The sequence below is a fragment of the Fonsecaea multimorphosa genome, assembly GCF_000836435.1.
Source record: "Fonsecaea multimorphosa CBS 102226 unplaced genomic scaffold supercont1.24, whole genome shotgun sequence".
NCBI classification, from domain to species: domain Eukaryota; kingdom Fungi; phylum Ascomycota; class Eurotiomycetes; order Chaetothyriales; family Herpotrichiellaceae; genus Fonsecaea; species Fonsecaea multimorphosa.
Genome location: NW_015971658.1, coordinates 414,173 through 441,122, shown reverse-complemented (window position 1 = coordinate 441,122; position 26,950 = coordinate 414,173). Strand labels below are relative to the sequence as shown.

The following is a 26,950-nucleotide window of genomic DNA, read 5'->3' as shown; positions in this document are numbered from 1 at the left end:
CAGTGTTTATCCAGGTTATTAGGTGTTAAAGCTTCCTGACACCTTGTCATGTATGTTAGTTAAGCCTGCTCAGCCTGTTGAGACGCCTCCACTTCAATGCCAAATGATCATTGATGCAGTCAGTGTCCTGTGTTCGGCCCGCGGTTACCCATTGGTTGGGCAGTGTGCTTGTGGACCCCTTGTCTTCCCCAAGACGGCCCGAGAGATCCCAAAACTTCGGTCCGGGAGTGCGGGATCATCGTGTTTTGCAATTCGAGGGTTGAGAACCGCCCAGGTCAGGGCTGCTTCAGGACTACCAGGCTTCATCTTCAGGAACGGCATGTGGACAAGGCCGCAAATTAATCAGGAAACTCACACCACGTCTTCCAACATGGATGATGTAAGGTGTAGAGAGCACAGACGCTTTCTGGCCATAGCAGTTGTTGACTCTGTCTCTCATTCGTCAAACTTGATGATGTTTCTCAGCTTCCCAATTCTCTCAATCTCCACCACCACCTCATCCCCGTCTTGCAAATATTGTGGAATCTTCATGGCCGCTGCAACGCCACCCGGTGTACCTGTCATGATCAAACTTCCAGCTTCCAGCGTCTGACCAGTACTGTAGAAGCTGACCAGCTTTCGAACACCAAAACATAGGTCAGAAGTGTCAGAGTCCTGCCTTAGCTCGCCGTTCACATACGTCTGGAGCCGCAATCCCGAGGCGTCGCCCAGGATTTTGGGGCTCACGATTGCCGGGCCCACGGGGGCATATTTGTCGAACGACTTGCCGAAACACCATTGGGGCATCATGCCGGCTTTGTCTTTGTCAAGCTGCCAGTCACGGCATGAGACGTCGTTCCCAACAACATATCCCGCGACGTAGTCAAGGGCTTGCTCTTCGCTTACATTCTTGGCGTCTTTCCCAATGACAATGGTCAGCTCGCCTTCGTAGTCGCATTTTGACTGAGAGAGTTTGGGGACCGGGATGGGGGCACGCGTATCGCCAACGGCCTGTCCAGGCTTGATAAATAGTGTCGGATTTGTTGGTATATCCCAGTTAGACTCAATAACTAAGATTTCCAGTTAATGAGACCAACTGCCAACAAAGACAAGACTTACTATGAGTGCGATAGTTGAGGCCTGTGCAACGGACGATGGGCACGTCTCTTGGAGTGAGAGGACCGAGAAGCTCCTTGACGAGATCTTCCTCTTCGTCCGATGGTCTTGCGGCCAGCCAGTTGGACCCTTCAAGGGGCCGAACTTTCAAAGTACCTTCCGTCGCCAGCTGATCGATGTCTGCAGTTAAGTCTGCTAGCGGTTCACCATACCGTGTCTGACCAGTCTTCGCCGACACGTAGCGAACCAGTCGGTCCCAGTAGGTGAGAGAAATATGGCCATTGGCCATGCCGTTGGCGTGACCATTCACCTTGGGTTTGTCGTAGAATTGGGTAAAGTCCACGAGAAGTCTCATATCGTTCTGATTCAATCAGCCTCACATTACCCTCCGTCCAGAGTTGTCAACACTGACCTTTTCAATCTCTTCGAGAAAGCTAGCGTCTTCGCGGGACTTATCAAGCAGAACGAAGAAAGGGTCCTGGCCACCGGCTAGCGCCGCCGGATCGCTTTGTACGCGAGCAAGATTGGCGGTAGATACAGGATCGGTGACGGTTCTGTATATCTCCCGTCGAACCTGGTCGTACTGGTCGAGTATATCATAGCCCGCTTTGCCGTCATAAATTCCCTGGAGACAATCAACCAAGCCACCCACGTCTGACATGCCGCTGGTGAGACCGAGGCCGCCCCTTGAAACCATTAGCCTAGCATGAGTGTCGAGATGTGCAAATACATACATGGGGTTATTTAGATGCGCAGCGTCACCTGCGAGCAGGATCCGACCAACCCGCATTTTCTCGGCACATCTTTGGTGTAGATTGTAAGGGTTAAATCTTTCGATGGTATACTGATCGGGAGTTGGATTCCCCGGGAGAATTCGTTGTAACTTGGCCGACATCCGTTCGTAAAGCTCGTCGTGGGAGAGCGAACCCTTCTCTCCGTAAGAAACACGCCATGTCCCTTGCTGGTCGATCAGAGCCACCACTGCCCAATGTTCAGGATCGACAATCCAGGACGTATCTTCCCAGCCATACTTTGAGAAATCATAGCCACGGATCTGAAATCGATCAAATATCAGCTTATCAGTCTTGCTCTCGCTTCTAGCGATCGAGTGAGTAGGGGCCACGTATTACATTCGTAGCGACCATGATCACGTCCCAAGTGTGGCCTGGAAAATTGCTGCCAAACAAGGACTTCCGCACAGTCGATGTACCACCGTCGCAGCCGACGACGAAATCACCTTCGAATTTTTGACCATTCTCGCACTCGACCCAGGCTCTTGTTTCGTTTTGAGAAATCACCGTCACTCTGTGGTTCCAATAAACCTGGGCGTTCGGGAGCTGACAGAGTTCATCGTAAAGGAGAGATGCCAGGTCATAAACCGGTAGACAGACAAACCCTCCTTTGTCAGGGTTTCTGCTCATCCCGGTCAGGCGATTGATGACGGTGCCATCCACCTTCCTCCAGGTGAAAGAGTCCACGGAGAGGCCCTTTTGACGGATTTTGTCCAGGACACCTGCACGGCGGAGGACACTGCGCGGCATACAAGTCAACAGAGCCCACAAGAATACATGTGCCCTGCTGGAATAGGGCAACTCAAAACAGAATATCTAAATTCATGTACGTACCTGACAGCCGCTGGACCATATGCTGCGCCACGCGGCCTGGCATCCACTGCGTCCAGTGCTTCTACCACATCGACACTAATACCGTGCTTCGCAAGCATCAGCGCGAGCAGAAGCCCTGCCGGGCCGGCTCCCACAACAATGACTTTGGACAAGCTGGTATCCTTCATTTTCTCTCCCGACTGCACAATAAGGGGCCAAGCCGAAGACTGATGGAAATCAAGAAGTGAGGGAGCACATCAGAATCCCTTACAGTATATGAAACGATTGGAGCCATATGGAGCTCTAAATCCCCCACATTCCTTGGGTATAGCACTGGGGACGCTGGTACGGCGATTGGGCTCGGTCCGTATCATATATATGGCCTGGCCACGATGTCAGATGTAGGTGCAAATGACCATAAGTAACGCTCCTGATTGTGAAAAGCATGTAGTCATAGTCACGGACCGGGTCATCGGGATTTCGGTCCGCAATCACTCTCTGCCGTATTTACTGGTTCGGCACCTCAGTCAGGATCACACCTAGGTAATCTTGTTCTGGTAAATAACACTGGTTTAGGATGGATTGCGGCACATAAGTTCGCTGGCGAAAATGGAATAGATGGAACAATCCTCACTGTGTCACTCAGGTGATAGTAGAAGTAGTTCCAGGTTCATGGTCTGACATGACTCCAGTATAGATGTACACCGAGGCCTGCAAGAGGCCCGGCCTCTGTCGGCTATACTCTGCTTTTGAACGGGCATATTCAATGGTCCCCACGACACCGGACGATGCAACCTTGAAGTTTCGGACCATTGATTGACTGTCAAGGCCAAAATAGGACTTGATTTCGGCGTCGGATCCGGACAATGGAAGTACATAAATAGCCCTTATCTAGGGACGTAGAAGAAGGAAACTCTCATGTTTATTGTCATCCTCACCCAGGGTTTCCAAAAAAGGCATCAAAGCTCCAGTCGCCATCAACATTTGCAAAGTCCCCCTGTGGAGAGTAACAAGTTAGCGAAAGCGGAGACTGCTTGCCTCGACATGCCCACATACCTGGCCTAGCGCTGCAGAAACCCCCCGCGAGTTTGTATGCTGGGGGCTATAGCTGTCTGATCCCTTGCTCTGCGCATATGCGCTTTGAACTCCACGGCCATGATTAAGCCTGGACGTTTGACCCTTATCATGTCTTTTGGTGGCAGCTTTGACGAATTTAGCCGCGAGGCTGACAGACTCTCTTGCTAAAGAGATGGATATTTCAGAAGAGGTCATAAAGTCAATATATCCAAAATGGCCAGCACAGATGTCGAGTAGGCCAAGGTCGGCGCTGGCAGTGGGAAAGGTCGGATGCTTCAGCACATGGACAAATAAGCTCAGATGTGCATATATAGGATAAGTAACTGCCAGCCATGTAGGTGTAGCTGCATTTGCGGTTACCGTCCGGACAGCTAGTAACATCTTCCGGGCTGCTTCCGTCACAGTCTTTGACGAGGAATGCAATTGCGCCTCCAAGCCAGCATCTGGGCCACGGTCACAAAGCCGTGCGGAAAGCCACGGGTAGAAAAAGTGCGAGTGAATCGCCAATAAACTGCCATGGATTGCGAAGTAGAGATACAAGGTGTGGAGACGATGGGCCATTGGATGTGTCTCTTCAGATAATTTAGCGAGCGTAGCAACCCGGAGGTCGGATGGAAAATCATCAAGCAGGCTTTTGAGCTGTCGGTCGATGTCATTCACGACCTTGAGAAGCTCATGGGTAGATAACCTGTGTGCTTTCGTTGACACGATTTCCCGAAGTATTCGGGAGCATATCTGAGCGTGCCGAGTTGCAAGAGTAGCGGCTTCTAGATATATGGTGCTGTTGGATGGGACTTTCGATGGGATTGATGCACTGATCATATAGTCGTCAATCATCGATGGCCTTCCGCTGGCGAGACAGAGATGCTTTTCTAGCGCATAAACTGCCCACCACACCCAGGTCTTTTTCAGTTGGTCGTCTGATGAGGAGCTCATTCGATTGTTTGACTCATGAGCAAGATGTAAGCCCTGCGTGAGTGCCGCATGAACCGCGTTATGGCACAGCACGCGCTGAATGTCAGGGCTTCCAAGCCCCTCAACGTAACAAGCCTAAGTTTCGAGAATCAGCTATATCCCGCCAAATCAAAGGCGCCGTACCATCAATGCCAGTCCCTGGACGACCATAAGCCTCGAAGGCGACAAGAGGAGTCCAGTCAAGACCGACAACGCGTTCTGGAAGTAGCCTTCCGAAGCCTCCTTTCGGGCTGTATGGAATGGGACTTTTGCGGTCTTGGCCAATATGCTTCGATAGCCAGCCGCAAACACGACGTTGCGGAGAGCAATCTCGGCATAGTCATTGCGGGAGGATGAATCGTCGAGAAAATGCGCTTGAAGCTGGGCTTCAAAGTCTGGGCGATGGATGAGGCCTAGGCGAGCTTCCCAGCAATTTTCAAAGAATGCTGTTGAGGTTTTCATTAGACTAGGATCCTCAATTCTGCGGTGTTGGTGCGGGAAGAACTCACCATTGACATACTCCCAGGCGGTTTCCTCGCTCGGCTCCGCTCTTGTTGCGCCCAGACCAGGCCAAGCGCTGGTTGGAACCCATGGCTCAATGCTTCTGCCAAATCTCTCTGCAATGTTGGCAAAAGTGGCGCTGGCGGTCGTCTCACACACCCATGCGATTCCAGCATCAGAACAGGCAGACAGCCAGACACCGGCGCTCCCCATCCGAGTCATGCTCCCCTCCTCGATGTGACCCTGTCCCATTGGAGTAGCTGAGCTATAAGAGATATCGACTCCAGCAGGGCTCGCCGCCGCAGCTTTCTCCAAGAATGGCCCTCCCAGTGAGAGGTGCGACTGTACCGGACCCAGCGAGGATTCACAATCTTGTGCTCTTGGAACCCGTGAAGGTGATATTGAGTTCGAGGTCGCTGGGATGCTCTGGGTTGTTGTTGCAACACCTTCTCTCGCTACAGCACCGCTATGCTCGGCACTGGTTGATGAGGACTGCCTCTCGACAGAGACAAGGGAAGGATTTGGCAAATCGTGTCTAGCTTCCTGGTCTTTGGGCAGAGACACCACATCTTTGCTGGCAGCCGCGTGATTGTCTCGCGTTGTCCTTGTCCTTGTTCGACGTTGCTTAGGTGGATAGATACATTCTGTTGTCGCTTTCGCACAATGTCTGCATGGATGGCCACCAGAGCCTGGAGGGAGTTTAGGCGAACAGCAGGTCAGCCAAGGAGAATAGCAACTTACATCTCACTTTCCGGAGCCTGCATGCGCGACAAGCAATAGGTACCCTGTCGCTTTTCTGCCTTTCTGACGGTGAAGACATTGCAATCTGCGCATCAACTGTGTCGCTCTCTGGACATTGGTTTCTAATCACACGCAGCCCCCATGGCGAGGAGGTGGCATTTTGGGATGATTGAGAAAATCAGCCGGGGAGGCACCTAAACTCTCCATCTTAGCCTCCCTTCCCCCGCGACGAAATCCGACTTGGCGACCTCTCCGTGCTCTGCCTGCTAATCCTAACCCCCGCGGGGTGTGCATAGCAGACCACCACTATCCCGTCAGGCCAATAACTGCTTAGGGTGAAATGAATGTCGAAACACATCCACGTCAAGCACAAGTGGCGCTGGTACAGCCCCTCGAAACCTTGACTTTCTACCTCGGAGCACCGCCTGGACGGCCTCGACAGGCTGCCCTGCTCTCGTACAGGGAACTAGTCATCCCCCGCTGCAAACTGACCTCACTAATTTGCCCCTCTAGTTGCTCCTGCTACCTTGACAGTGTCTTTCTCCTTCTAGCATCCTATGTATTGACTGTGAAATCAACAGTCTATGAGAAAATCAACTGGCATAACTCAACTGGTTCGTTAGAACAGTGTCTTTTTCTCTTCCATTTGGAAAGGAGCCCATGGCTGACCCAGAATACATCCAATTTGAATCTACCCTCCACCCAGCCAGTCTGACATGCCAGCAACAATATTCCTTCAACAGTCTCAACTTCCAAGATGTTCTTTTTGACGACGCAGACCTGTGGCCTCTCGCTGAAGGGTTCTTTGACCCAGCAGGAACCTCGGCAACCCTATCAGGGACTGACACTTTGCCTCAGATTGTCGCACCAGAACCTCTGGAAGAAAGCGACGACTTGATAGAATACCAGTTCATCTCCCCTACGGCAAATTCTCACGCCATTGGTGAACATAATATTACCAATCCAGATGATGACGGCGATGCAGGGACACTTGGCTCTCATGACCTTGAAAGCGTAAGTGACAAGACAGACGTGTCCAACTTCGACCGGGAATGATGCTGATACTGATTGCCTTGATAGATAATCCCAAACCACTATGGTGCGTGTGTTCCGTTCGATAAGCCTTCTCAAAGTGACTTTGGCAGGGTTTGGATACTGGCTCTCAATCTGTTCTGGTCCTGGAATTGCGTGGATTTGCCAAAAACACCAATCCAACGAGTTTGCTGAAATCGCCCAGGAAATGAAAGCCAGCTGGGCACAACAGTCGAAACTACAGCACACTCAGCCTATGTCTCAAAGCGCTGAGCCCGAGCCACCACTTGCTTGGCAGTATTGCAAAGCCTACTTCGAGCGCTCAGTGGACAATCTGTGGGAGAGCGTCTATCGACCCGACTTTGAACGGCACTTACGAGCCCACCTTTCGGGAAAAGTACAGTATGACGATCCTGCTTGGTACGCTCTTCGTAACGTCGTCTATGCTGGGGGCTGTCGAATGTATCGCTCTCAATTTCCAGAAGCCAACCCTTCCGACGTTCAAAGAGAATCCTGGAGCTATTTCTCCAATTCCTTATCTGTCCACAGCGAATTGTTGCTCACCAAGCCCACACTGCGCTCTGTTCGAGCTCTACTGACCATGGTGAGCTCTTGCGCTGCTATATCGTGCAGAAAAGGTACTAAGTATCGACCAAACCCAGGCTCTGTTTGCAGAAGGCTTAGCAAGCCCAGCATTGAGTTCAGGCTTGGCGTCAAATGCTGCACTTCTTGCTCAATCCCTAGGTCTTCATCGGAAGCGAGTTGATACCGACGCTGATGAACATTCGGAATCTCTACAGCCCACTTGGCTCTTCTGGGCGGTGTATTGCACCGAGAAACACATCGCACAGCGCTGTGGGCAGCCTTCTGTAGGTTGGATCAGAGCTTTGAGGAGCCTATCGACTGATCCGTCTCCAAGTTGATTAACGATGATGACATTACTTGCGACATACCCACGACAGTCCACCCCGGGAGCACCATTGAGCTTGAGACACTCACCTATATCATTCAGACCTGTCGGCTCTACCACCAGCTCAGTAAGCAAATGCTGACTACCCGAGCGCTCCAGGAGCCTCCGGAAAAGATGCTCAGCCTTGTGCGGCAGTTTGACCATCAACTCCAAGCATGGAAAGAGTCAATGCCGTTACAGCTCCGGCCCACCGATTTCCTGAAGCAATTCAAGATGCCGGGGAACAGGAAGCTTTTGGGACTAATGACGGCACACTGTTCCTTCTACGACCTTGTCATGGCGGCTCATTCTACCTTTCTGTACCCATGGGTCATCCAGTCGTGCTCCGAGAATGTAGACGCGGAACTGGCTCGGCAGATCAAAGAACAAATTCACGTCAGTTCGCATTTGGTTGCAAACGCCTCACGGAGTCTCATTGTCATCATAAGGAGCCTGGATATGGACAGTGTTGGTACCCAATCGTGAGTGTGTGGCAACTGACATCTTTCTGGTATCCTGCTGAAACCACCTTCCCCAGGTTCGCGTTACATTTTCCAATGCGGGCCTTTGTCAACCTCTTCGTCTTTGTTCTCCAAAATCCGCGATTGCCTTCGGTTCAGTCAGACCTGGCGCTCCTGGACGTAGCAGCGGGGTATTTCGGCCAGATGGAATTTATAACCGGGTCCAAGATCAGTTTCCCATTTGCTCGAGACATTGCAGCCCTTGCTCGAAGTGTCGTCGCCGAGGCCCAAAAAGCCTCATCCCAAGCCCCCGGAGAGGTGACTCGCAATGTCAAAATGAACATGTGACCAGCATGAAACAAGCGTATGCTGAGGTAAAATATGAATCTAATCACTGATGGGCACAGGTTAACGGCTTTGCAGAGTACGACAGATGCCCGGAGGGAGGACTGCAAATATCGATTTGGACTCTTGGACCACTACAACGCGGCTCATAGCACCCTTTCCGATCACAAGCCCGCTACCATGAATACTTTAAAATAGCTTCACTGGCAGTATTCATCCTGCGTCAACCTTTGCCAATGTGCCCACCTTGCCAGCGACGACGGATTTCCACATCAAGCAGAAGCAGCTCGATCAAACATCCGCGAGAATCGGTTGCTCGGCCGAACCTGGCACGATCGGCTGATAATAACGGATCCGGGGACCTTTGACTGTATCTCGGACGATGGCGCGACCAATGAATTCCAGCGCCGTCGCCTTTCCACCATGTGGCTTAATGACCGCCCCTCCCACGATCAGTAGATCCAAGTCCTGTCCGCCGGCATCATTCAAATAGATCTTGCGAAGCTCGTGACTTCGAATCTCAAACGCTTCCCAGATGCCGTCTCGTGACAAGGCGATGTCTATAACACCAAAGTCTTCAGAACACGGCTCCGATATCTCCGAATTTTTGGACTTCTGGCAACAACGGGAGATGGAGTGTAGCGTAACAACATACCTTGCCCTTGAAAATACCCCGACGATGAATAAAACTTTCCATCCTCGGTGAACACATTTTGAACTAGCTGAGAGCCAGCTTGCGGCGATTTGGTATCAAGCAGTTGGAAGAATAAGTCTACCAACGTGATCACTTCTCCTCTGAGGCTCGCGGGCCAGCTGACAGTGCGGTTGGTAGATGACATTGATTCCAGATGAGTTGTGTCTTGAATTGCGCATGAGACGGAGAACCTTTGGCGGCTTCGACTCGAAGGGCTACAAGCATGACTGTTTTCTACGACCACTATATATCATGGCAGCGGAAGTGGAAATAGATTCATCTTCGATGGGTTTCGGGCCGAGAAAAGGCGTCAGATATTCACAGGACATCTGTTTAGTGTCTAAACACACTTTTTCGAAAGGAAAGAAAAGAAATAAAGAAAACCAAAAATGCAAGTCAGTATCCCGGATGTTCAGAGCGAGCAACTTGGTGTTATGGTCTTCTGTGAGAATTATATCTTCAACTGGAGACATTGATCTGGAATACAAAACACTTGAATCGCAAAGCAATCTTGGCAGCTTCTGTGGCTCGGAACTTTGAAACATGGCGGAATTTTTACTAGGGAGACTCTCACGTCCAGCAGAAAAAGGATCCATCTCGATGGCCTCGCAGTGGGTGTCTTGTACTTCGGTAACGATAGGGCTCTTAGCAATGCTACCGAGCTTTCAGTCTCGCAGGGCACCTCCCTTGGCCTTGAGCCTCTCTCCATAGATTTGGAGAGCCAGAATGATAAGCCCTCCCGAAGCGACGATCCCGGCCTGCGCGCCGAACGAGACGTCAAACCCGGCCCTCAGGCCCCAGCCTTGCTGGAAATACCCAACAGAGAACCCACCAATGATGCGGGCGAAGTTGAACCACGCCGACACCTCGCCCGGGGCATTCCGGTAAGAGTCGAGAGCGTAGGCGAACAGGGGCACCGAAAACATCATGACCGCGGCAGTGTACATGGCCCAGCCAAAGGCGACTGCGACCCACGAAAGGTGCTTTTCCAATGCCTGTCCGACCAGGATGAGACCGGGGACGGTGAGGAAAAGTGTCAGGTAGACCGGTGGCAGACGAGCTTCCGGCTTGAAAACCCCGTTGTGCTTTCGGACGTAACGAGTGGTGGTCCACTGGAAGGAGAATTAGCTGTTCAGCCACCACTTCCATCGCATGTCAAATGGGAGAACTTACGTCGTTGATGAAATGACCTAGTGTCTCGCCGACTAGCACGGCAATAATCGGCGCGAAATACAAGTAGCCGGTGGAATTCAGGCTCATTCCATAGCCACCCGCGGCCTTGGGAGTGGCGAAGAGGATGGCAGATGATTGATTGATGCCGATAGCCCACATACAGCTCAATAAGCTGGTTTTAACTGTGTTAGCACTCACGGGCTCAAAAGGGCGGTCTCTGCGAGGACTAACTAGAAGATCAACAGCGGGATAATGATTGGTTTGAGCAGGATCTCAAACACCCGGAGGAGCGAACTTGCGAAGCTTGCAAAGTATTGATGGTGGACCTGAAGCTGCCACCAGCCAATGAGGCGCAGGATCCTGTTACCGCGCTGAGGCTGTTCTGACAGCGGCAGGTCCCTTCGATAGAACGATTCGTCGAGGAAGAGGGCGAGACAGAGCAAAACAAAAGCTTCCAGGCCAAACACCATCCAGTAAGTGGCTCTCCAAGATCCCGTGGCAGCAATGATGTAGGAGCCAAACATGGGCGAACAGTAAGGGCAGATCTGCACCGCAAAGATCCAGATGCCGATCTTCCTCGCCTGTTCGTGGAGAAAGAAGATGTCTTGGATAAAGGCCAGGCCAACCGCGGGACCGGAGCAGAGGAAAAACCCCATCAACGCTCGAAGACCGTAGTAACCGGCAAAATCAGGGACGAGGCAAGTCGCCAAAGTGAGGACGGTGCCGATGAAACTGGTCCAGAATAATACAGGAGCCCTACCCCAGAAGTAGATCAAAGGAATCCAGACGAGTCCCCCAATCCCACTAGAAAATCCAAGTCAGTCCGCGTTAGGGAGTCGATGGGTGAAGGGATTCATCAAACGTACTTCATCAAGACATTGAGATTCCCTGCATAGTTGACATGGACGGGAGAGAGATTCCACTCAACGCCCTGGAGGGCGACACTCGGGACGCCTGCGGCGGTTTGAAAGTCGCTTTGAAACGCTGAAAGGCTGATGGCGAGCAGGAGGAGATTTTTCTTGAGATCGGACCAGTTCAATGGGTCATTGGGATCATCCGTGGGCTGTGGGATGAGGACAGTCTGCACGCGAGTCAGAACATAGGACAAGTCATTATTGGGTCGGTAGTACTGACATGGCCGTCCTTGGTCACCTTCAAATTGGTTCCTCCTGGCTGCCCCTTTACGTGGCTAATGTCAAGGAGTACGGCACCGTTGCCTTGTTCGACGACCGGCACGTTTTGGCATTCTTCAAGTTCGACAACTTTGCCTTCAACATCATCTTCACCTGCTCGAGGCATTCCCATGGTGAAAATATGGACCGGTTGACTGCGGGGACAGGAAGAGCTAGAATGCCGTGTTTAACCAGAAAATTTTGAGTGAGATATTTTGATCAGGAGGTCACCTGCCCCTTCGTTATGATATGGATTCTGCACTACTTGTAGCAGATGGCGTTAGGGAGAAGCCCTGAAAGAGTAAATCTGGGGTCAATCCGGGGTAAACGACGCGGGTTCTCGCCCCCGACGTCTGGGCATTTCGTCTCTCGGGCCGATAGAAATTGGCCTGCGGGCCGAGGGCTAGTGTCTATATCGTTGCTAACGTGATGATCTCCGTGAGTAGAGGCCACCCAGAGGCTGCTCGTGGCGTTGTTGTCCTTCGGGCCGAACTTTTGTGGGGACCTGTCTTCTCTAAACATTCAGTCTCGAGGAGCACGGGTTGATGGAACACAAGTTTTTGTGCACCAGATACGACATGATGGCAGTGCATGGTTTCGGATACAGTGCTGCCACGAAACGGACTTTTGATACTCATGCATCAATTGCTATGCTTGACTGTCAGACCTTGGCCATTACTGGAAGTACCAGCTTAATACAGGTGTACCGTGTGTCAAGTTGTCCACATGCACTGCAGAGTATGATTGTAGCGTAGACACCTCGAAATTAAAACTTCCTAGATCTAGTCACTGCCAGAACGTCTTCGCGTATGCTTGTACTGCTGCAACCGGCTCTTGTACTGAACTCAGAACGCTCCAGATAGTGCTGGAGACAAAATTGGCGGAGCAGCTTAAAACTATGACGGTTGCTGTTGTGACGGGTGCGAGTCGCGGCATTGGGAAAGCTATCGCTCTCCGACTCGCACGAGATGGCATGGACGTCGCTGTTAGTACTCGCCATGACGAATACTTACCTGATAATTAATGATCTAGGTCAATGACATTGAGAGTCAGCGGGCTCGTCTGGAGGAAGTGAAGACGGAGATAGAACAAATGGGTATTTGTCAAAGCCCAGGGGCAGTTCACCTTTCACTTTCAACCACAGGCTGACTTGTGCCACATATCAGGCCGAAGGGCAGAAGCTGTCGTTGCCGATGTGACCTCTGAATCCGAAGTTGAACGCCTGATTCAGACCGTCGTGCACTGTTTCGGTGAACTCAATGTGGGCTATCAAGTGTCCGATTGTTCTGGCCTGCTATCTGACCGTGCACAGGTCTTCATCGCAAATGCAGGTATTATATCGATGAATGGAATCTTGACAGAGACAGTCCAGAACTGGGAACGGGTTTTAGAGGTGGAGTCCGGCGTGCTTGCCAGACTTGAGCTGTTGCTAATGAGGTGATCAAGGTCAACTGCAAAGGCGTCTTTTTATGCTATCAGAAAGCAGGTCCGTCCGTCTGAGACGACAGTTGCTTTGGAGCTCTTTGGTCTGATGTTGTTCAAGCACGTCAAATGATCTTACAGGGGAAAGGAGGGAAGCTTGTGGCTGCATGCTCAAACTCCGCTTACAGGCCGGTAATCAGTTTTTCTTGAACCTATGCCCAGGTGCTGGAATAATGCTGAAATCAAACAGGCTCTAGATGCTTTGGCCTACAGTGTGAGCAAGTGGGGTATTCGGGGCCTCACACAGTGCTGTGCGCAGGATTTGGCGCAGTACAATATAAATGTATGAGACTATGCCCTTGTCGAGGTAAAATATCGATGGTGAACAAGACCTACTTACATTGGACACAGGTCAATGGTGTGTTTGACTATAGAATTTGCGTCTCTTCTCACAACCCCAAATCTGACCTACGAATGAAACAGCTTATTGCCCCGGACCAGTTCAAACAGATGTGAGGCTCACTGTTGGCGCAAGGCCAGAACGGCCCTTAGTTAATTTGATCTTAGATGTACGAGAAGATTGACCAGATACGTGGCGTGTCTCAAGGGGCTGTCAAATGGGAGAGTTTCAACCAAGCTGTTCGAACAAAGGCTGCGCTCAAAAGAGGCTCTGTACGTTTTCTGAGCGTCGATCCGAAGGAATAGATTTGACAGTGATTTCAGACTCCTGAAGATATTGCCGACGCTGTCAGTTTTCTGGCCGGAGCGCAGTCGAACATGATCACTGGTCAAAGCATCATTATCGATGGCGGTGGGTACATTCTATCTCTGAACTTTCTTGGTTGTGAACTGAAAGAGATACAGGAATGTACTTTTCATAGACATCTGGCAACATTTACGCTACATAATTAGCAACTTCAAGCTCCCCAGACTACTACCATTGACCAGTAGATATCTGCGAACTATCGCTGAGTACATCGAGTGAGAATTAGAGACAGTAAAGTCTAGTTCCTAAGATATTTCTTTGTTGCAACCTAGCTTCTGAGCAGGCTTTCTTCCGGAAACGGTCCACTGTTGCTCCCAGGTCACATATCGTCTCATCTACTTCACCGGGACGTCCGCTGTGGCTCACACAGTCACGGCAATGCCGTTAATCTCCCTCGGCTTGAGGTCATAAAACGGGGTCATGTCCACTGTAAGATTGTCCGAAGCCTATTTTATATGTCTCTTAAAACGTGTATCAAAAGTGCCAGATTGTGTTCTTACCTCAAAAAGTTCTTTGGCCGTGGCCGGATCCCGTGAGGCCTGCTCAATTCTCCGTAAGCCAGGATCAAGCAACAAAGCGTCTTCTCCCGGTAAGAACAATCGTTTCAAATTGGCTGTCGAGACGGCATCCGTGACTGTATGGTACTTCTGCCGTCGTTGTTGGTCGTACTTGTCGAGAATGGACAGACTGGCTAGTCCTTCGTGGATGGCTCCGAGGCAGTCGACAAGGCAGCCAATATCGGCCATCCCGCTTGTCAGTCCGAGTCCGCCCCTGATAATGAGGTATGGTGAGTGAGTATTTCACGGTCACAAGAGTTGCAGCCTGGGGCTTACATGGGATTGGTGAGATGGGCAGCGTCGCCCGCAAGTAGCACTCGGCCAACTCGCATCTTCGGCACACACCTTTGGTGTAATTTGTACGGACTGAATCTTCCAAGTTCATAATCTTGTGGTGCAGGTGCTCCAGGAAGCAGAGTCTCAAGCTTCTTGGGACAACGTTCTCGTAGCTCTTCTTCTGTTAGATGACCTGGTTCGCCATACGACACCCGCCAGATGTCAGGATTAGTCTCGATTTTGCAGATCACAGCCCAGTTGTCCGGGTCAATGACCCAAGAGATGTCACTCCATCCGTGCTTCTCCATTCTGCCGTCGGGAAAATGAAGCTGCGGACAGTAAATACTCCCGCCGTGTTTTCCTGAGGAAGCCGCACTCACATTTGTTGCAACGATTTGCACATCCCACGTATGGCCAGGAAAGTGGCGGCCGAACAATGCTTTTCGTACTCCGCTCCGTCCACCGTCGCAACCAAGGAGGAAATCTGCCTCAAATCTTCTTGCCTGTCCCTCATGCTCGGTGAATATCACAACCCGTTCTTTATCCTGTTCAAAACCTGTGAACTTATGCCTCCAATGTACTTTAGCAATTGGATATTCTTGGAGCGCTTCGTAGATGATTTGGGTCAACTGATCGACAGGCATGGTGACATATCGGTCCTCACGGTTAGGATTGAAGACGTCTTTGATTCCAGCAATGTATTCACCGGAAGGCTTTCTCCAACAATAGTCGTAAAGCTCCAAACCCTCTTGACGAATCCGGTCGAGGACTCCGGCACGTCCCATGAGCCTTCGTTCTTTCTATTAGTCGAGAACGATTGGAATCGCCGTCTTTTAGACCAAAGGTTGGAGAAGCAACGTACCTGACTGCGGATGGTCCGTAGCCCGCCGCGCGTGGACGTCGGTCCACGCCTTCAAGCAGATCGAAGACATCGACAGATATGCCAAGTCTCGCAAGCTCAAGGGCGCCGAGAAGACCAACGGGCCCTGCACCCACGATAGCAACCTGTCGAATTCTCTGGCTCATTGTCGGCATGTTGCCATGTAGATCAATAAAGCTGCTATGTCCAGGTTCTCTCGCACAGGACAACTTTGCAATTGGTTGTCTGCTCAGCAAGACTTATATTTCAGAGTCTTGGTCCAAGGTGGGTACTTATGTTCATACCCACGCCGTCTATCTTGTCACAGCAACAAGGAGTTAGGCTGGCTATTCTCCACTAAGTTTGCTACACGACTGGCAGTCGGCATCACTTTAACGGGCCGAAACAGTAATCAATGGCCATCGCAATGTCATGGCCTACGGGCTTATGAGGACCGGAAGTAGCAAGCCTTCACGTTCGCCAAGATACCAGCGCACATCTCATGCCGATACTGCCAGACGCTCCCGGGTTTCATGGCGACCCAATTTCCCACGATCGAGCGCAGACGTGCCTGGAGTTCGGTACTGACCAAGGACGAAACGCGTGTAGTCAACATAGTGATATAATTCTGTATCTGGCCTTCTAAACGACAGGCATGAGCCACATACCTCAGCTCGGTCCTGTAGACAAATCAAAGTACCGCCACAGCACGAAGGGCCATCAACTTTGCGCCGCCTGCGACTGTCTTGCACGACCTCACATGAAATCGGGGGTTGTCTTCCGAGGACCAATTTCCTTTCTGGTCTTGATACGCCTGACCTCATCCTTTGACAGTCCTTCGCTTCCATCAGGCAGCATCTTACTCAGAATCTCAGCGGACCATTCCTCTGGGTCGAAGTCGGTACCAATCGGGTTTTGCACGAACAACGAACTTCTCATGAATTGGTCGGCCTCCTCGGGAAGGTCGAAATTGTCCACTTGGAGCTCGACTTTGTTGCCGTCGGGATCCCTGTAGTACATGCTCGTGGTCATTCCATGATTGACGCACCAGATTGGGACGACTGGGTTTTCTCGCTCCTTTAGGGCACGATATGTCCTTGCTAGATCGGTCAATGTTGCGTACGTGTAGGATGTATGGTCAAGTCCTGCTGTGAATGGGCTCGCCTCTTGTGGCGTAATTTCCGGTTTGCGTACAATTGCTATTCTGTGATGCTCATAGTCGTATCGTAACATGGCAAAGTAATCTGCTTCGAGTATGATCTCGGCCTGTAGAATGTCCAGGTAAAAATCCACCATGCACCGATAGTTGTCCTCGGTTGTTTTCAGGACGACATGAGCGAAAGCAGAGGGACTTGGATGTGACCGCTTCGGTGGCTTCGAAGTAATGGTGGTGTTAGAATAGCTGTCGCTCTGGTTTAAAGTCTTTGAGAGCGACATGGCTGAAGATCCAAGTCGACAGGGATTGAAACGGCAGCACCAATGCTGAAGAATGGGCTTAATGAGAAGTTGTGTACGATTTATACCTAGGTATGTTTTGATTACGGCCTGGATGGGCGCTAATTCCGAACTCTCGGGCCGTACTTGATACACTTCCCTCAGGCACGGAACGCGGGCTTTGTCGTGTCTGGGAATCTAGTGCCACGCACTAGCTTGAGGTCGATCATGTCCTTCCGACAACGTCTTGCTGCTAGCTGTGTCGCCGCCTGATGGACCAGGAGTTAGTGGAAATGATGGGAAGTTGTCAGAAAAGCGCACTGAAAGGGACGAACAGAGAACTCCGCCCTGTTGTATTGGTATAAATCGTTGCAAGTCAAGAGGGCTTTGCAACACCTGTGTAGACGACCCTATTGAAACACATGGAGCTGCTGCTGAAAAAGGCGCGAGGATATATTGCGCCTCAGTCATACGAGGACGATCATGGTCCCCAGTACAATTGCTTCTCCAAGCAGCTGGACAGGGATATTGTGAATGTCACAGTCCCTGAGTTCGAAGAGAAGGAGAATAACAACTTTCTCAGCCACAACCTGATCGTCCCGATTCAAGGTGATGGGTCGCATGATTCAGTATTAGTTATGCCGAAAATGATGTGTGAATATGGCCGACATCTCGAGTATCAGTCAAATCCGTTAATACCTTGTACGGTTTAGATCTTTCGCTTACGGGATCCCAAGCCCGTCCAGTCACAGGGGCCAGGCTGGGGCCGCCGTGCCAGTAACGAGTTACCCAGGAGTCAGGACATGCTCAGCTGAAGCCTAAAGAGGACCCCTGAAGCCGATCAAAGCGGCCTGACTCCCTTTCCTGAAAAAAAGTGGCGAGGGATGAAGCACAGTTCGGGGTATATATAATACATATATGTCTGCGTCTCCCTGCTCAATGATCCTCTTGGATCCACTCCCTCTCACGCTCTCTTTCGACCACTCCCTCTCGTGCGAGGGGAGGGACTGACGGCTGTAACCTGATAGTATACATACACACAAACAGACAGAAGAGCAGACATGAGACCCCCGCCGCCTCAGTCTTGTGGTCGTCTTGGGTTAATCCATCTATCTGCTTGATGCCTTCTTTGGCTCTCTCGCACACCCCATGCATGCTTTGGTATCTCTGGCGTATCTTTGGTCGCTTCAAAAACGAAAACAAAAAAGGTTCGAACAAAAACAGAGTCTGTACATGATGTCTGTTGCCCGCGGATCCCAATATCGAAGGACGGAGAAGGAAAAGTGAGAGGGACTCGATGTGTCTCCTCCTGATGTCGTCTTCACGTGAACGGCTCAAGCCAAGGGCGAACCACACGTGGTAACGTCCCAGACTTTTTGGGATTTCCTCTTGCTCGAAGAAAATGAGTTGCCCATCTCGAGGTCTTGCGCGGTGGACAGTCCTGAAAGCCCAGAGCCAGTCTGACCTTTCAAGACACTTGCAGCGGCAAGGCTCTAGAAATGTTCCTTCCAAAACCTGAATTTGACGAGATCGTTGCTCGTCGCTTTACAGGCGGTTTTGATCTCTCTGGCCGCGGCGCTAGGCCCACAGAAATATACACCCACGGTGGCCTTCATTTGCGCCGTGATGGATGATTCCTTGCCCACGTCCAGATACGTCTGGTCCATGAGACCGTCCCTCATGGCGCCGAAGAGACGCTTGAAGTCGGGCCGGCCAAATTGCGTCTTGGTGCGCAGCGTGGTCAATGGGTCGACAGCATTGCCCACAGTGTTGAGGTAGATGTTTGCGGCCGTGTTGGCATCGACACGTTGCGTGAGGTATGTGTGAATGCGAAGGAACTCAGGGCCGCCAACATGTTCAGCCGCTTCCGCGGATTGTCGCTCGAGAGAAGTGAGCAGTGTCTGGAACCACTCGAAGGACTCTACAGAGCGAGTGACCCAGAGGAATTCAACACGCTTGAGACGCCTAGGTGGGTTGGGTCCCGCGCGGATGTTGTAGATGTGTTTGAGCACTGATGCCCATGGCGTGACACCGATGCCTGTGCCGATGAGCACAGCAATCTCGTTGTCGAAGACGTCTTCGGCGGGTGCACCGTAAGGTCCATCAACACGGATAGCAGGCATCTCTTGGTCCTGTCGCAGGGCAATTTCATAGATGCCCTCCTTGTCCAGATCGTCAAACTCCTTTGACTGGGCGGGACCGCAACCCAATGCATCACCCACAGCCTTTGTCCAATCACCAACCTGGCGGACGTGCACCGAGATATAAGGGTCGAACGGGCACGAAGTGATTGTAAAAGGGTGCCATTGTTGGCCCGACACAGCTGGGATGTTGATGAACAACCATTGGCCTGCTTTGTACTTCATGCTGGGTTTCTGGAACTGGATTTCCATGGCATCATACGGGTGGCGGACGACTTTAGTAATCTTGGTCTCCCTTCTTGCCCGGACCTCGCGCCAGAGCCGTTCGAAAAGATAGAGGCCGCCGGACCAGAGCTCCCACCGCCAACCCTCGTAACCGAGGCAGTGAGTCCAAAATATCTTGCCAGCAAATGGGGAGAAAGGTTCGGCTGTATCTCGCACGAAACAGCCCACGGCGTGTGTATATAACGCCAGGAGGAAGGGGATAAAGAGATGATGGGTGTACCAGAAAGTCTCAAAGGATTGCTGTCGAATCTTATGGTGGGCGGTCGTGTACATGAGCAACATACAAAGCAGCATAATGTGACCGGTGATGCCTCCAGGCTGGGTGTAATGGATCTGAATTGCCGTTTCGGGTCGGATCTGGTTCTTTTCGACGTTGAAGAAGTTGACATAGTGAGCGGTAACATGCACGGTGGAAAACAGAAGGAGGGCATAAGCACACTGTCTGTGGAACCACTGTGTTTCGTCAAGAGGTAGCCACCTGAACTTTGGTCTCAGGAAACGCATAAGATTCCGGCACATGGGCAGCAAGATGAGCATGACGTCCACAGAGAGGACAAGACCAGCTCCTCGCGACATCCATACCGAGAATGTCAGGGTGTTGAGGCCGGCTAAACGGGGATCTGATGCTTGCTTCCACCTGGAAATGGTGTTAGTCACAGACGATATTACTCCTGCTGTTGGGGCACCTACCATCCAATGGCGAAAATACCCCAGTGAAACCCCCACCATAGAATGTAGAAAACAATCTTGCTCGGAGCGAAATGGGACTTGAGGGTCGCCATGACTTGGATTCAAGTGCAATGATATGGGGAGAATGTATACGATCGACGAGACAGTTGGTGGAATATTCCTGTCTTTCTCGAGGGCTATCTCATCTGCATATCGACTAGAGCCAAGAAAGGTATGTCGTGGCAACGTGAGCGATGCTGTGGATGTGCTGAGGACCAAAAGAGCGTCGAATGAAGATTGCGAGTGGTAGAAGATTAAGCTCACACCAGAGCCGAGAGTTGAGGCTTATGAGAAGACCGATCAGATATGGCTATAGGGTAAAGTTGCTGTCCGGAGACTGGCAGTCCGAGATATTGTGTCTTGACCAGTCGATCACACGGTAGATCATACGAGGGCGCGGTACTGATGGCAAATTGTTCGATTAGATTTGAGATGGCCAAGGATCCGTAGTGTCGCAGTGAGCAGCAATGGTGAAGCAGGAGTTCAAACAAGACAGTCTGGGGCAGTGGTGAGGAAGGGAGAGGGGGAATCTGACTGAATTAGTATGGCAGATGGATGAGGGTTGAGGTCGAAACAGGCTGGGAGTGGAACCCGCAAGATCTGGGACAGGAGCTGTAACAGGAGGGGAAGGAGATTTAGGAGGCGGGATATTGCCAACCTGTGCTGAATGTATAGAAGATTCTTTCGGGAATATTGCAGTAGAGAAGAAGAGACAAAAGACAGAAACGGATGTGATTGTGCCAAAGAACGGGATGTTGTACAGAACTAACGAAGCGGTTTACCGTCCTCGTGGGATACCTACAAGCCATCCAAGATTGATTTGATAAAGGTGACTTGCGGCCTGTCGGTGAATTTGTGGAGCTCAAGGGCACATCCACCTGCATGAAACCCTGGTCCTAGTGTCAAAGCGAGAGACTAGGTCCCTATCTGAATGGCACAAAATGGACCCTGGGGTCAGGCACCGAGCAACGGCGTCTTACCTGATCGAGGGGTCTGGGCGGTTATTGGGTGGTGGCGGAGAAAAGGTCAGGGAAACGGCCGCCGGAAACAAGATGAGACTCGAGAGCCAGTCGGTGGTCAATGGATGATAAGATGATCTGACAGGTGGGAAGTGGGTGCAGGAGTCAAGAACGTGGACAGACATGGCAGCTCCGAGAGGCGTGGCATGATGAACTATCAGGTAGAGGTGGTGATGGCGGGATATCGTCACGCATATAGCTTCAACACCATCTCTCGAGCTCATCCATAAAGAACCAGAACTTGTAGAGCCGAATGTGGGAATAGCGAGAGGTGAGAAATGGGGGATGGGAATCCATGTGCTGCAATTTTGGCCGGAAAGAGAAAGGCGGGTGGCGGGTGCAGGTCAAGTGAGAAGTGAAAACAAAGTGAACGAAGGCACAGGGACAGAAATGTGAAGCCGACCAGCGTATCAGGAAGCGTTTCGAAGCGCCCTGGAATTCGCCCGGAGCGGTTAGTGGCCCGTAGCCTGGACTGGCCCCCGTGGCTCCCGTGGGCGTGCCTAGGCGTCTCTGGGCGAGGGATCAGCAACCCCGGGCACCCAGCTCACTGGCTGCTGCCCATCGAATCACACTCGCTTGGCCTCTCTTTTAGGCTCCTTAGCGCCCGCTGCAGCTCCCGCATCACATCCATGTCGGTGCTTAATTCTGCCCCTCGATTCGCTACTGTCCTCACCACCTCACACCAACAACTCGCTCCTTTGGCTGCAACAATAGGTTGAATGGCTTCCAGATCTCGACAGCACCTTGCTCCTTGCAGACGTGCTGCTTGCGATTTCTATTTTCAGGCGCTTAAACCCACCCGCCATCACCGAGTCACCTCGCTCCTCTCCGCACTCAGCACCCCCTCCGCGAATCAGCAACCTCATGGCAAGGAATATCACCAGATCTGGCGCGGACTGGCCAGCACTATTGATTGATTTTGTTTCCAATTGCTGCACTGCATCTTGAACTAACGCAATAGCTCCATTGATAGTCAACGGTCCCAGGTAGGTTGGCCTTTGCGGGTGCTCGGTAGATCGCGGTGAGCTCGTGGTCCCTTGACCAGAAGACAAGCACATCTGGCCACGAGCAACTACATCTCTGAATGTTTTTCACTGTTTCTTCATCTCAAAGCTTCTTGTTGAGTGAGTACCCTCGAGGACCGTGCAAATTCGATCTGAATACCATAACACTGCCCCTTGCGGCGTCTGTGGTCAAAATTCTCGCACACTCCACACCTGTAACACTTTCTGTCTCCGAACCGCCTCAACCACTCTGCGGCAAGACGAGACCTGCGACCACCTGCGACCAATCTCTTACGCGCCAACCCACCGACTTCAAGTACTCGAGCCTTCAGACACTGCCGGACCACCACTTTCCAGGCTCCTGATACTTCTCCTCCGACTGCTGATCCTCATTGTCGATACTCTGGTCAGACATTGCCAAACACCCACTGATACCGGCTTAACCCTCACCGAAATCACCTATTCCTCCCTGTCGAAGGGGAGGAAAGCATTCACCAAGCTTTGCTTGACCGAATCTCCTCATATACTTCGCCAACCCTGATGTGCCTTCGGTGATCTCCAGGCGCAGGTCGTCCTTTTCTGCGTGCTCGTTTCTTTCGATCATTTGCTTGGGCGACGACTTTCATTCTTTACCTTCCATCTTTTGGTTTCTCGACCTTACACCTCAAACGATCCTCTCCTTTGAAACGCAGAAGTCTTCATTCCTCGAAATCATGGGCAAACTGATCAAGAACCACTGGGCCCGCCTCATCGTCCTCACCGCCGCCACATACCAAGTCCTAGCCAGCCTCGAAGGCTTCTTCTGGCCCAAGATCTTCTGGGACTTCCTCACCAAGAATCTCGACGGAGCAGTCAAACCTTTTCCCATATTGCAAATCATCAATCTGATTCTGGCATTCATAAGCCTCGCGTGGGAATGGCCACTCGCTCCGGTGGTCAAGCTGTTGCCGGGTCTCCATCGGAGCATGGAAGCAAGATTGGTGGTGTATCCGTTGTCCGCTCTGGCTGCGGTCATCATGTATCAATCAACCAATGCAGGATTATACTACATCATTGGCGTGGTTGTATACTTCTGGGCCTACTCAGAAGGCGAGGTAAGACAATTGACTCGATTCACCCGTGTACAAGAAAGAACATCTTGCTGACATAATACCTACCAGACTGTCTGTCCAGAACCTTGGACTGTGCCAAGGAGAGGCGGTGCCAGGCTCGGCAAAGTATGAGGATATAAACGGCTGTGCTGTTGTTTAAATTTAAGAGAGTTGCTCCGGAATGCCGGAACAATGGCGTTGGTTATGGTCAGAGATCCCTCTGGATATCAAAGTCGTCTGGACCAGGTACCGGGATTGGATATGGCATGTACGCCAGCAACTGTAGATATGCCCGACATGGGAAATGAGACATCATGCTATACCACTATGGCAATTGGGTCATTGGATTGCTTTGTACAAGATAAAGCGTATGTTGTCGTTATTAGTTGGCAAGACTAAAGGGGGTGAGGCTAGCTAGTTATGATATAGTAGCGTGCCGTACCACCCATGCAGCAAACCTCATTTCAGGCCCCCCCAGTGTTTTCGGGTTCATTTCGCACTCAGACACGCCATCGAGATGTCGTGCATTAACGATGTATACAGCCGGTGCTTTGGTGTGCCTGGCCATTATTGGCTTCTTAACGAGGCACTTGAGGACGCCTGAAAGACCTCAATCGATCTGGTCTGGCTCGGTATGGGTGGAGGATCGCGTAGGAGCATGTGAAAGGGCTTCCACTTAGCCATTGACCACTATTGCCTCATCACACTGTTGCAGCGACGATCGACTGCTCCTCGAGCATGCACGGCTCTCGAAGATTGTCTTACTACTTGGCTGAGACCACTACTGTACTTTCAGCGGGACTATACTTTGGCCAGATCTTGAACAGGCAGCGACATCGGTCGTGTTCAGTTCCCTGCCTCTTCTGCTCGTCCCTGCGCTGTTCGTACACGTCACATACGTCCTACGAGGTATTCCCTCTTCTAAAGACACAAATATGGTGCCCCTCGAGGACTTGAAGACATGGAGGAGACAAGCGGTCCGGTTGACCGCACGATCCGCAGATCGACTGTCGTTCGTGGGTTGAGTTTCGCGCAGAGCATAGAGGTTCAAGGCATAAGATGGAGGAGAGGAGCAGATTACAGGTTTAGGAAGCTGAAGAAGCCGTCCAAGACAACGTGGATATCGTCGTCAGGGACAAGCGGAGGCTCGAAGCATGGAGGTCGTTCATCGGTCTCCGATGGAACAGCGAGTTTCCAGGAGGTCAATTGCTTTGTTGTGTTGGGTGACTGCAGCAACGGGAGTAAGAAGTCGGTTCAACGATTCAATGTTTGTTGTTGAAGGTTGAAGGACTCCGTACATACCTAGGTACCTAGGTAACAATTGAGTTGTGGACAAGTCAATGGTTGGGTTTTGAAGTAACTGCGCCCACATGGCAGCCTCGTAGCCAAGCATGTTTGTCAGCTGCCAGTCATTTCTGCTCATCAAGCCAGACATAACCTTCTTTTCTCCAAAACCACCTGGAGCCTCGCATTATTGCGTCGAGGATAGACGGAAACACAATCCAGAAGCAGTCTAAGAACGCAGAAGATCTCCATCCCGCAGATCCAAAAGAAGCCTATCGACGGTGGCTTTTCTCGTTGGCACCACTGCACCGGTGGCTGAAACCGCTTGGCGAGGTTTGAAATCCAAACACCACCAACAGTGATCGACCAACGCCACATAAGCAGGCACCTCAGGCCATCATCAGCAACAGACCAAAAGACCTTTTCTCCATCGCTGCATTCACGCATCCGATGACCTTCTCTTCTCATCCATTGTTGCAGACGCTGGTGCCCAGGCAGATCGAAGCCTTGGACACATCGTCTGCTCTGAAATTGCGTGCTATCGACGGTTCGTTGAGTTTGCAACACCAATTTCCTGATACCCCTGTCGAGGACCACTTTGGGGTGGAACAGACACACCACAACACCATGCGACTCGCGAGGCTCTGCCCTAGCTCAACCTTCGACGGCACAAGGTTTGTGGCTTCTCCTTTCTTATATCAGGTTTGTCGCCCGGTTATAGTTTCATGCCTTTTTCTTGTTTGTTGTTTGTTACCATTGTGTCTACACAGCCGCTCGTTTTATTGTCCTTCTTGTAAAACAGAAGCCCACGTTCTTTTCGTTGCAACTCGTCCACAAGGCACTTCAACCTCTTTCACTGCCTACTCTTTTTCCGCTTGCAACCAAAACCCGAGTCAATCACAGTCCTTGACAAGAATCGCACAATGAAGTCCTTCCTCGCCATTCCTGCGCTCTTCGCCCTCGGCGCCGTCGCCGACTCCTGGGGCTTCACCTGGACCTTCTCCAACGAGCACAGCACCTGGACCTCATGCACCTATGCCTCTGAGAACGCGACCACCACCACCGCCAGCAGCGAAGTCTCCACGACCTCCAGCGGTCCCTGGTCCGAGTGGATATACACCACCTCTTACACCGCGACCTACAGCTCCGGTGCCTCTACATGGGGAATCCCGACCGCCGTGAGCTACAGCGAGGCTTCCAACTTCACGAGCATGATCCCCGCGGTGACCTCGAGCACTGCTGCATCCGTCACCAGCTCCGCCCTGCTCACAACGTCTGTTGCGGCCACTAGTACCTCCGTGGCAGCCTCGTCAACGAGTGCTGCCGCATCGACATTCACTGGCGCCGCTGCTCCCAACGTCAATGGAAAGATTGCAGGAATGGGTGCCGTCGCCATGGCTGGTTTGGCATTGGTTCTGTAAATAAAACCCCACAGGAGGGTGGGCAAGGGAAATTTTGGAAGACGGCAAATACAAAGGCAAAGATACCCCCCGTGAGACCACGAAACTCGGAAAAAAAATAATGCTCCTTCATGTACGGCTTTTCTGATACGCCGGCGTCGAACGTCGAATTGGGACACAAATATGCCGTCGCGATTCCCCGGGACAATGGGCCGGCCATCTTCAGCGACGAAGCATTGATTTCCTCACCATCAACCCGAAAAAGACGATACATACATCACACGAAACTCGTCCATGTCTTTCCCCCAATCGAATGTGCCTTCGGCAAAACATGCAGATATGTTATATATATACACGTAACTTTGGGTGCAAGAACCTGTTGTAATCAATTTCTTCATACCTTGCGAGCTCTACAGAGTGCTTTAACCTGATATTATTCCGTCCCGATTTCCAACCAGAGCGCCGACCGGCCATCTCATCTCACCCTGTCAACCAGGAAATTCAAGACTCAAAAGGCTGCTCGTAGCAAAATCGTCCTCGTAACCTCCACTCTTGACTCGTACTCGTAATGCCCAAACGAACGAGCCGAGATTCCGATAACTCTAATAATGTCTTACTAGCTACGAGTGATAATGATGAATTTGGTACCTATTAATAGGTAGTAGTACAGGACTATGTCGGTTGGTATCCATCTTTCTCAGAGCCGGGCTCGACGGCGGGCGGGGCGAGTAAATTGATACTTCTTCAAATATAGCCGCGATCGTCCAGCATCCCACCCATCTAGTCCTAGCTTCGCTCTGACCATTCGCTCGCTCGGTACGAGCGCTTGTACATTGAGCTCTATCGCTGGAGTCGAGAACAACAGACAAGTAGGTAGTGAAAAAA

The 26,950-nt window shown here is 51.4% G+C and overlaps 11 protein-coding genes across 11 annotated transcripts; 4 read left to right on the top strand and 7 right to left on the bottom strand.

Annotated features, from left to right (window-relative positions):
* Positions 1–435: 435 nt before the first annotated feature.
* Z520_09559 (uncharacterized protein) lies at positions 436–2,887 on the bottom strand (the record flags this gene model as incomplete). Its single annotated transcript, XM_016780053.1, has 6 exons — positions 436–1,049; positions 1,099–1,456; positions 1,508–1,781; positions 1,830–2,149; positions 2,226–2,625; positions 2,721–2,887. 6 exons carry the CDS (start codon positions 2,885–2,887, stop codon positions 436–438), a joined length of 2,133 nt encoding a protein of 710 aa, XP_016628992.1.
* A 746-nt stretch (positions 2,888–3,633) lies between these two features.
* Positions 3,634–5,483, bottom strand: Z520_09558 (uncharacterized protein; the record flags this gene model as incomplete). Its single annotated transcript, XM_016780052.1, has 4 exons — positions 3,634–3,696; positions 3,756–4,826; positions 4,875–5,176; positions 5,240–5,483. 4 exons carry the CDS (start codon positions 5,481–5,483, stop codon positions 3,634–3,636), a joined length of 1,680 nt encoding a protein of 559 aa, XP_016628991.1.
* Positions 5,484–6,632: 1,149 nt separating this feature from the next.
* Positions 6,633–8,762, top strand: Z520_09557 (uncharacterized protein; the record flags this gene model as incomplete). The annotated part of the gene is made up of 6 exons (XM_016780051.1): positions 6,633–6,986; positions 7,053–7,071; positions 7,118–7,608; positions 7,667–7,873; positions 7,924–8,435; positions 8,492–8,762. The coding sequence occupies 6 exons, from the start codon at positions 6,633–6,635 to the stop codon at positions 8,760–8,762; spliced, it is 1,854 nt and encodes a 617-aa protein (XP_016628990.1).
* A 288-nt stretch (positions 8,763–9,050) lies between these two features.
* On the bottom strand, positions 9,051–9,598 carry Z520_09556 (uncharacterized protein; the record flags this gene model as incomplete). The annotated part of the gene is made up of 2 exons (XM_016780050.1): positions 9,051–9,319; positions 9,415–9,598. 2 exons carry the CDS (start codon positions 9,596–9,598, stop codon positions 9,051–9,053), a joined length of 453 nt encoding a protein of 150 aa, XP_016628989.1.
* A 520-nt stretch (positions 9,599–10,118) lies between these two features.
* Positions 10,119–11,931, bottom strand: Z520_09555 (uncharacterized protein; the record flags this gene model as incomplete). The annotated part of the gene is made up of 5 exons (XM_016780049.1): positions 10,119–10,565; positions 10,627–10,798; positions 10,858–11,430; positions 11,493–11,707; positions 11,761–11,931. The coding sequence occupies 5 exons, from the start codon at positions 11,929–11,931 to the stop codon at positions 10,119–10,121; spliced, it is 1,578 nt and encodes a 525-aa protein (XP_016628988.1).
* A 765-nt stretch (positions 11,932–12,696) lies between these two features.
* Z520_09554 (uncharacterized protein) lies at positions 12,697–14,101 on the top strand (the record flags this gene model as incomplete). Its single annotated transcript, XM_016780048.1, has 10 exons — positions 12,697–12,783; positions 12,831–12,894; positions 12,965–13,059; positions 13,111–13,191; positions 13,471–13,563; positions 13,632–13,638; positions 13,704–13,732; positions 13,788–13,892; positions 13,944–14,031; positions 14,085–14,101. The coding sequence occupies 10 exons, from the start codon at positions 12,697–12,699 to the stop codon at positions 14,099–14,101; spliced, it is 666 nt and encodes a 221-aa protein (XP_016628987.1).
* Positions 14,102–14,348: 247 nt separating this feature from the next.
* Positions 14,349–15,854, bottom strand: Z520_09553 (uncharacterized protein; the record flags this gene model as incomplete). The annotated part of the gene is made up of 5 exons (XM_016780047.1): positions 14,349–14,432; positions 14,487–14,757; positions 14,820–15,148; positions 15,200–15,608; positions 15,682–15,854. The coding sequence occupies 5 exons, from the start codon at positions 15,852–15,854 to the stop codon at positions 14,349–14,351; spliced, it is 1,266 nt and encodes a 421-aa protein (XP_016628986.1).
* Positions 15,855–16,434: 580 nt separating this feature from the next.
* Positions 16,435–17,115, bottom strand: Z520_09552 (uncharacterized protein; the record flags this gene model as incomplete). The annotated part of the gene is made up of 1 exon (XM_016780046.1): positions 16,435–17,115. One exon carries the CDS (start codon positions 17,113–17,115, stop codon positions 16,435–16,437), a length of 681 nt encoding a protein of 226 aa, XP_016628985.1.
* A 1,490-nt stretch (positions 17,116–18,605) lies between these two features.
* Z520_09551 (uncharacterized protein) lies at positions 18,606–20,320 on the bottom strand (the record flags this gene model as incomplete). The annotated part of the gene is made up of 2 exons (XM_016780045.1): positions 18,606–20,175; positions 20,229–20,320. The coding sequence occupies 2 exons, from the start codon at positions 20,318–20,320 to the stop codon at positions 18,606–18,608; spliced, it is 1,662 nt and encodes a 553-aa protein (XP_016628984.1).
* A 2,683-nt stretch (positions 20,321–23,003) lies between these two features.
* On the top strand, positions 23,004–23,541 carry Z520_09550 (uncharacterized protein; the record flags this gene model as incomplete). The annotated part of the gene is made up of 2 exons (XM_016780044.1): positions 23,004–23,384; positions 23,464–23,541. The coding sequence occupies 2 exons, from the start codon at positions 23,004–23,006 to the stop codon at positions 23,539–23,541; spliced, it is 459 nt and encodes a 152-aa protein (XP_016628983.1).
* Positions 23,542–25,588: 2,047 nt separating this feature from the next.
* Positions 25,589–26,086, top strand: Z520_09549 (uncharacterized protein; the record flags this gene model as incomplete). Its single annotated transcript, XM_016780043.1, has 1 exon — positions 25,589–26,086. One exon carries the CDS (start codon positions 25,589–25,591, stop codon positions 26,084–26,086), a length of 498 nt encoding a protein of 165 aa, XP_016628982.1.
* Positions 26,087–26,950: the final 864 nt, after the last annotated feature.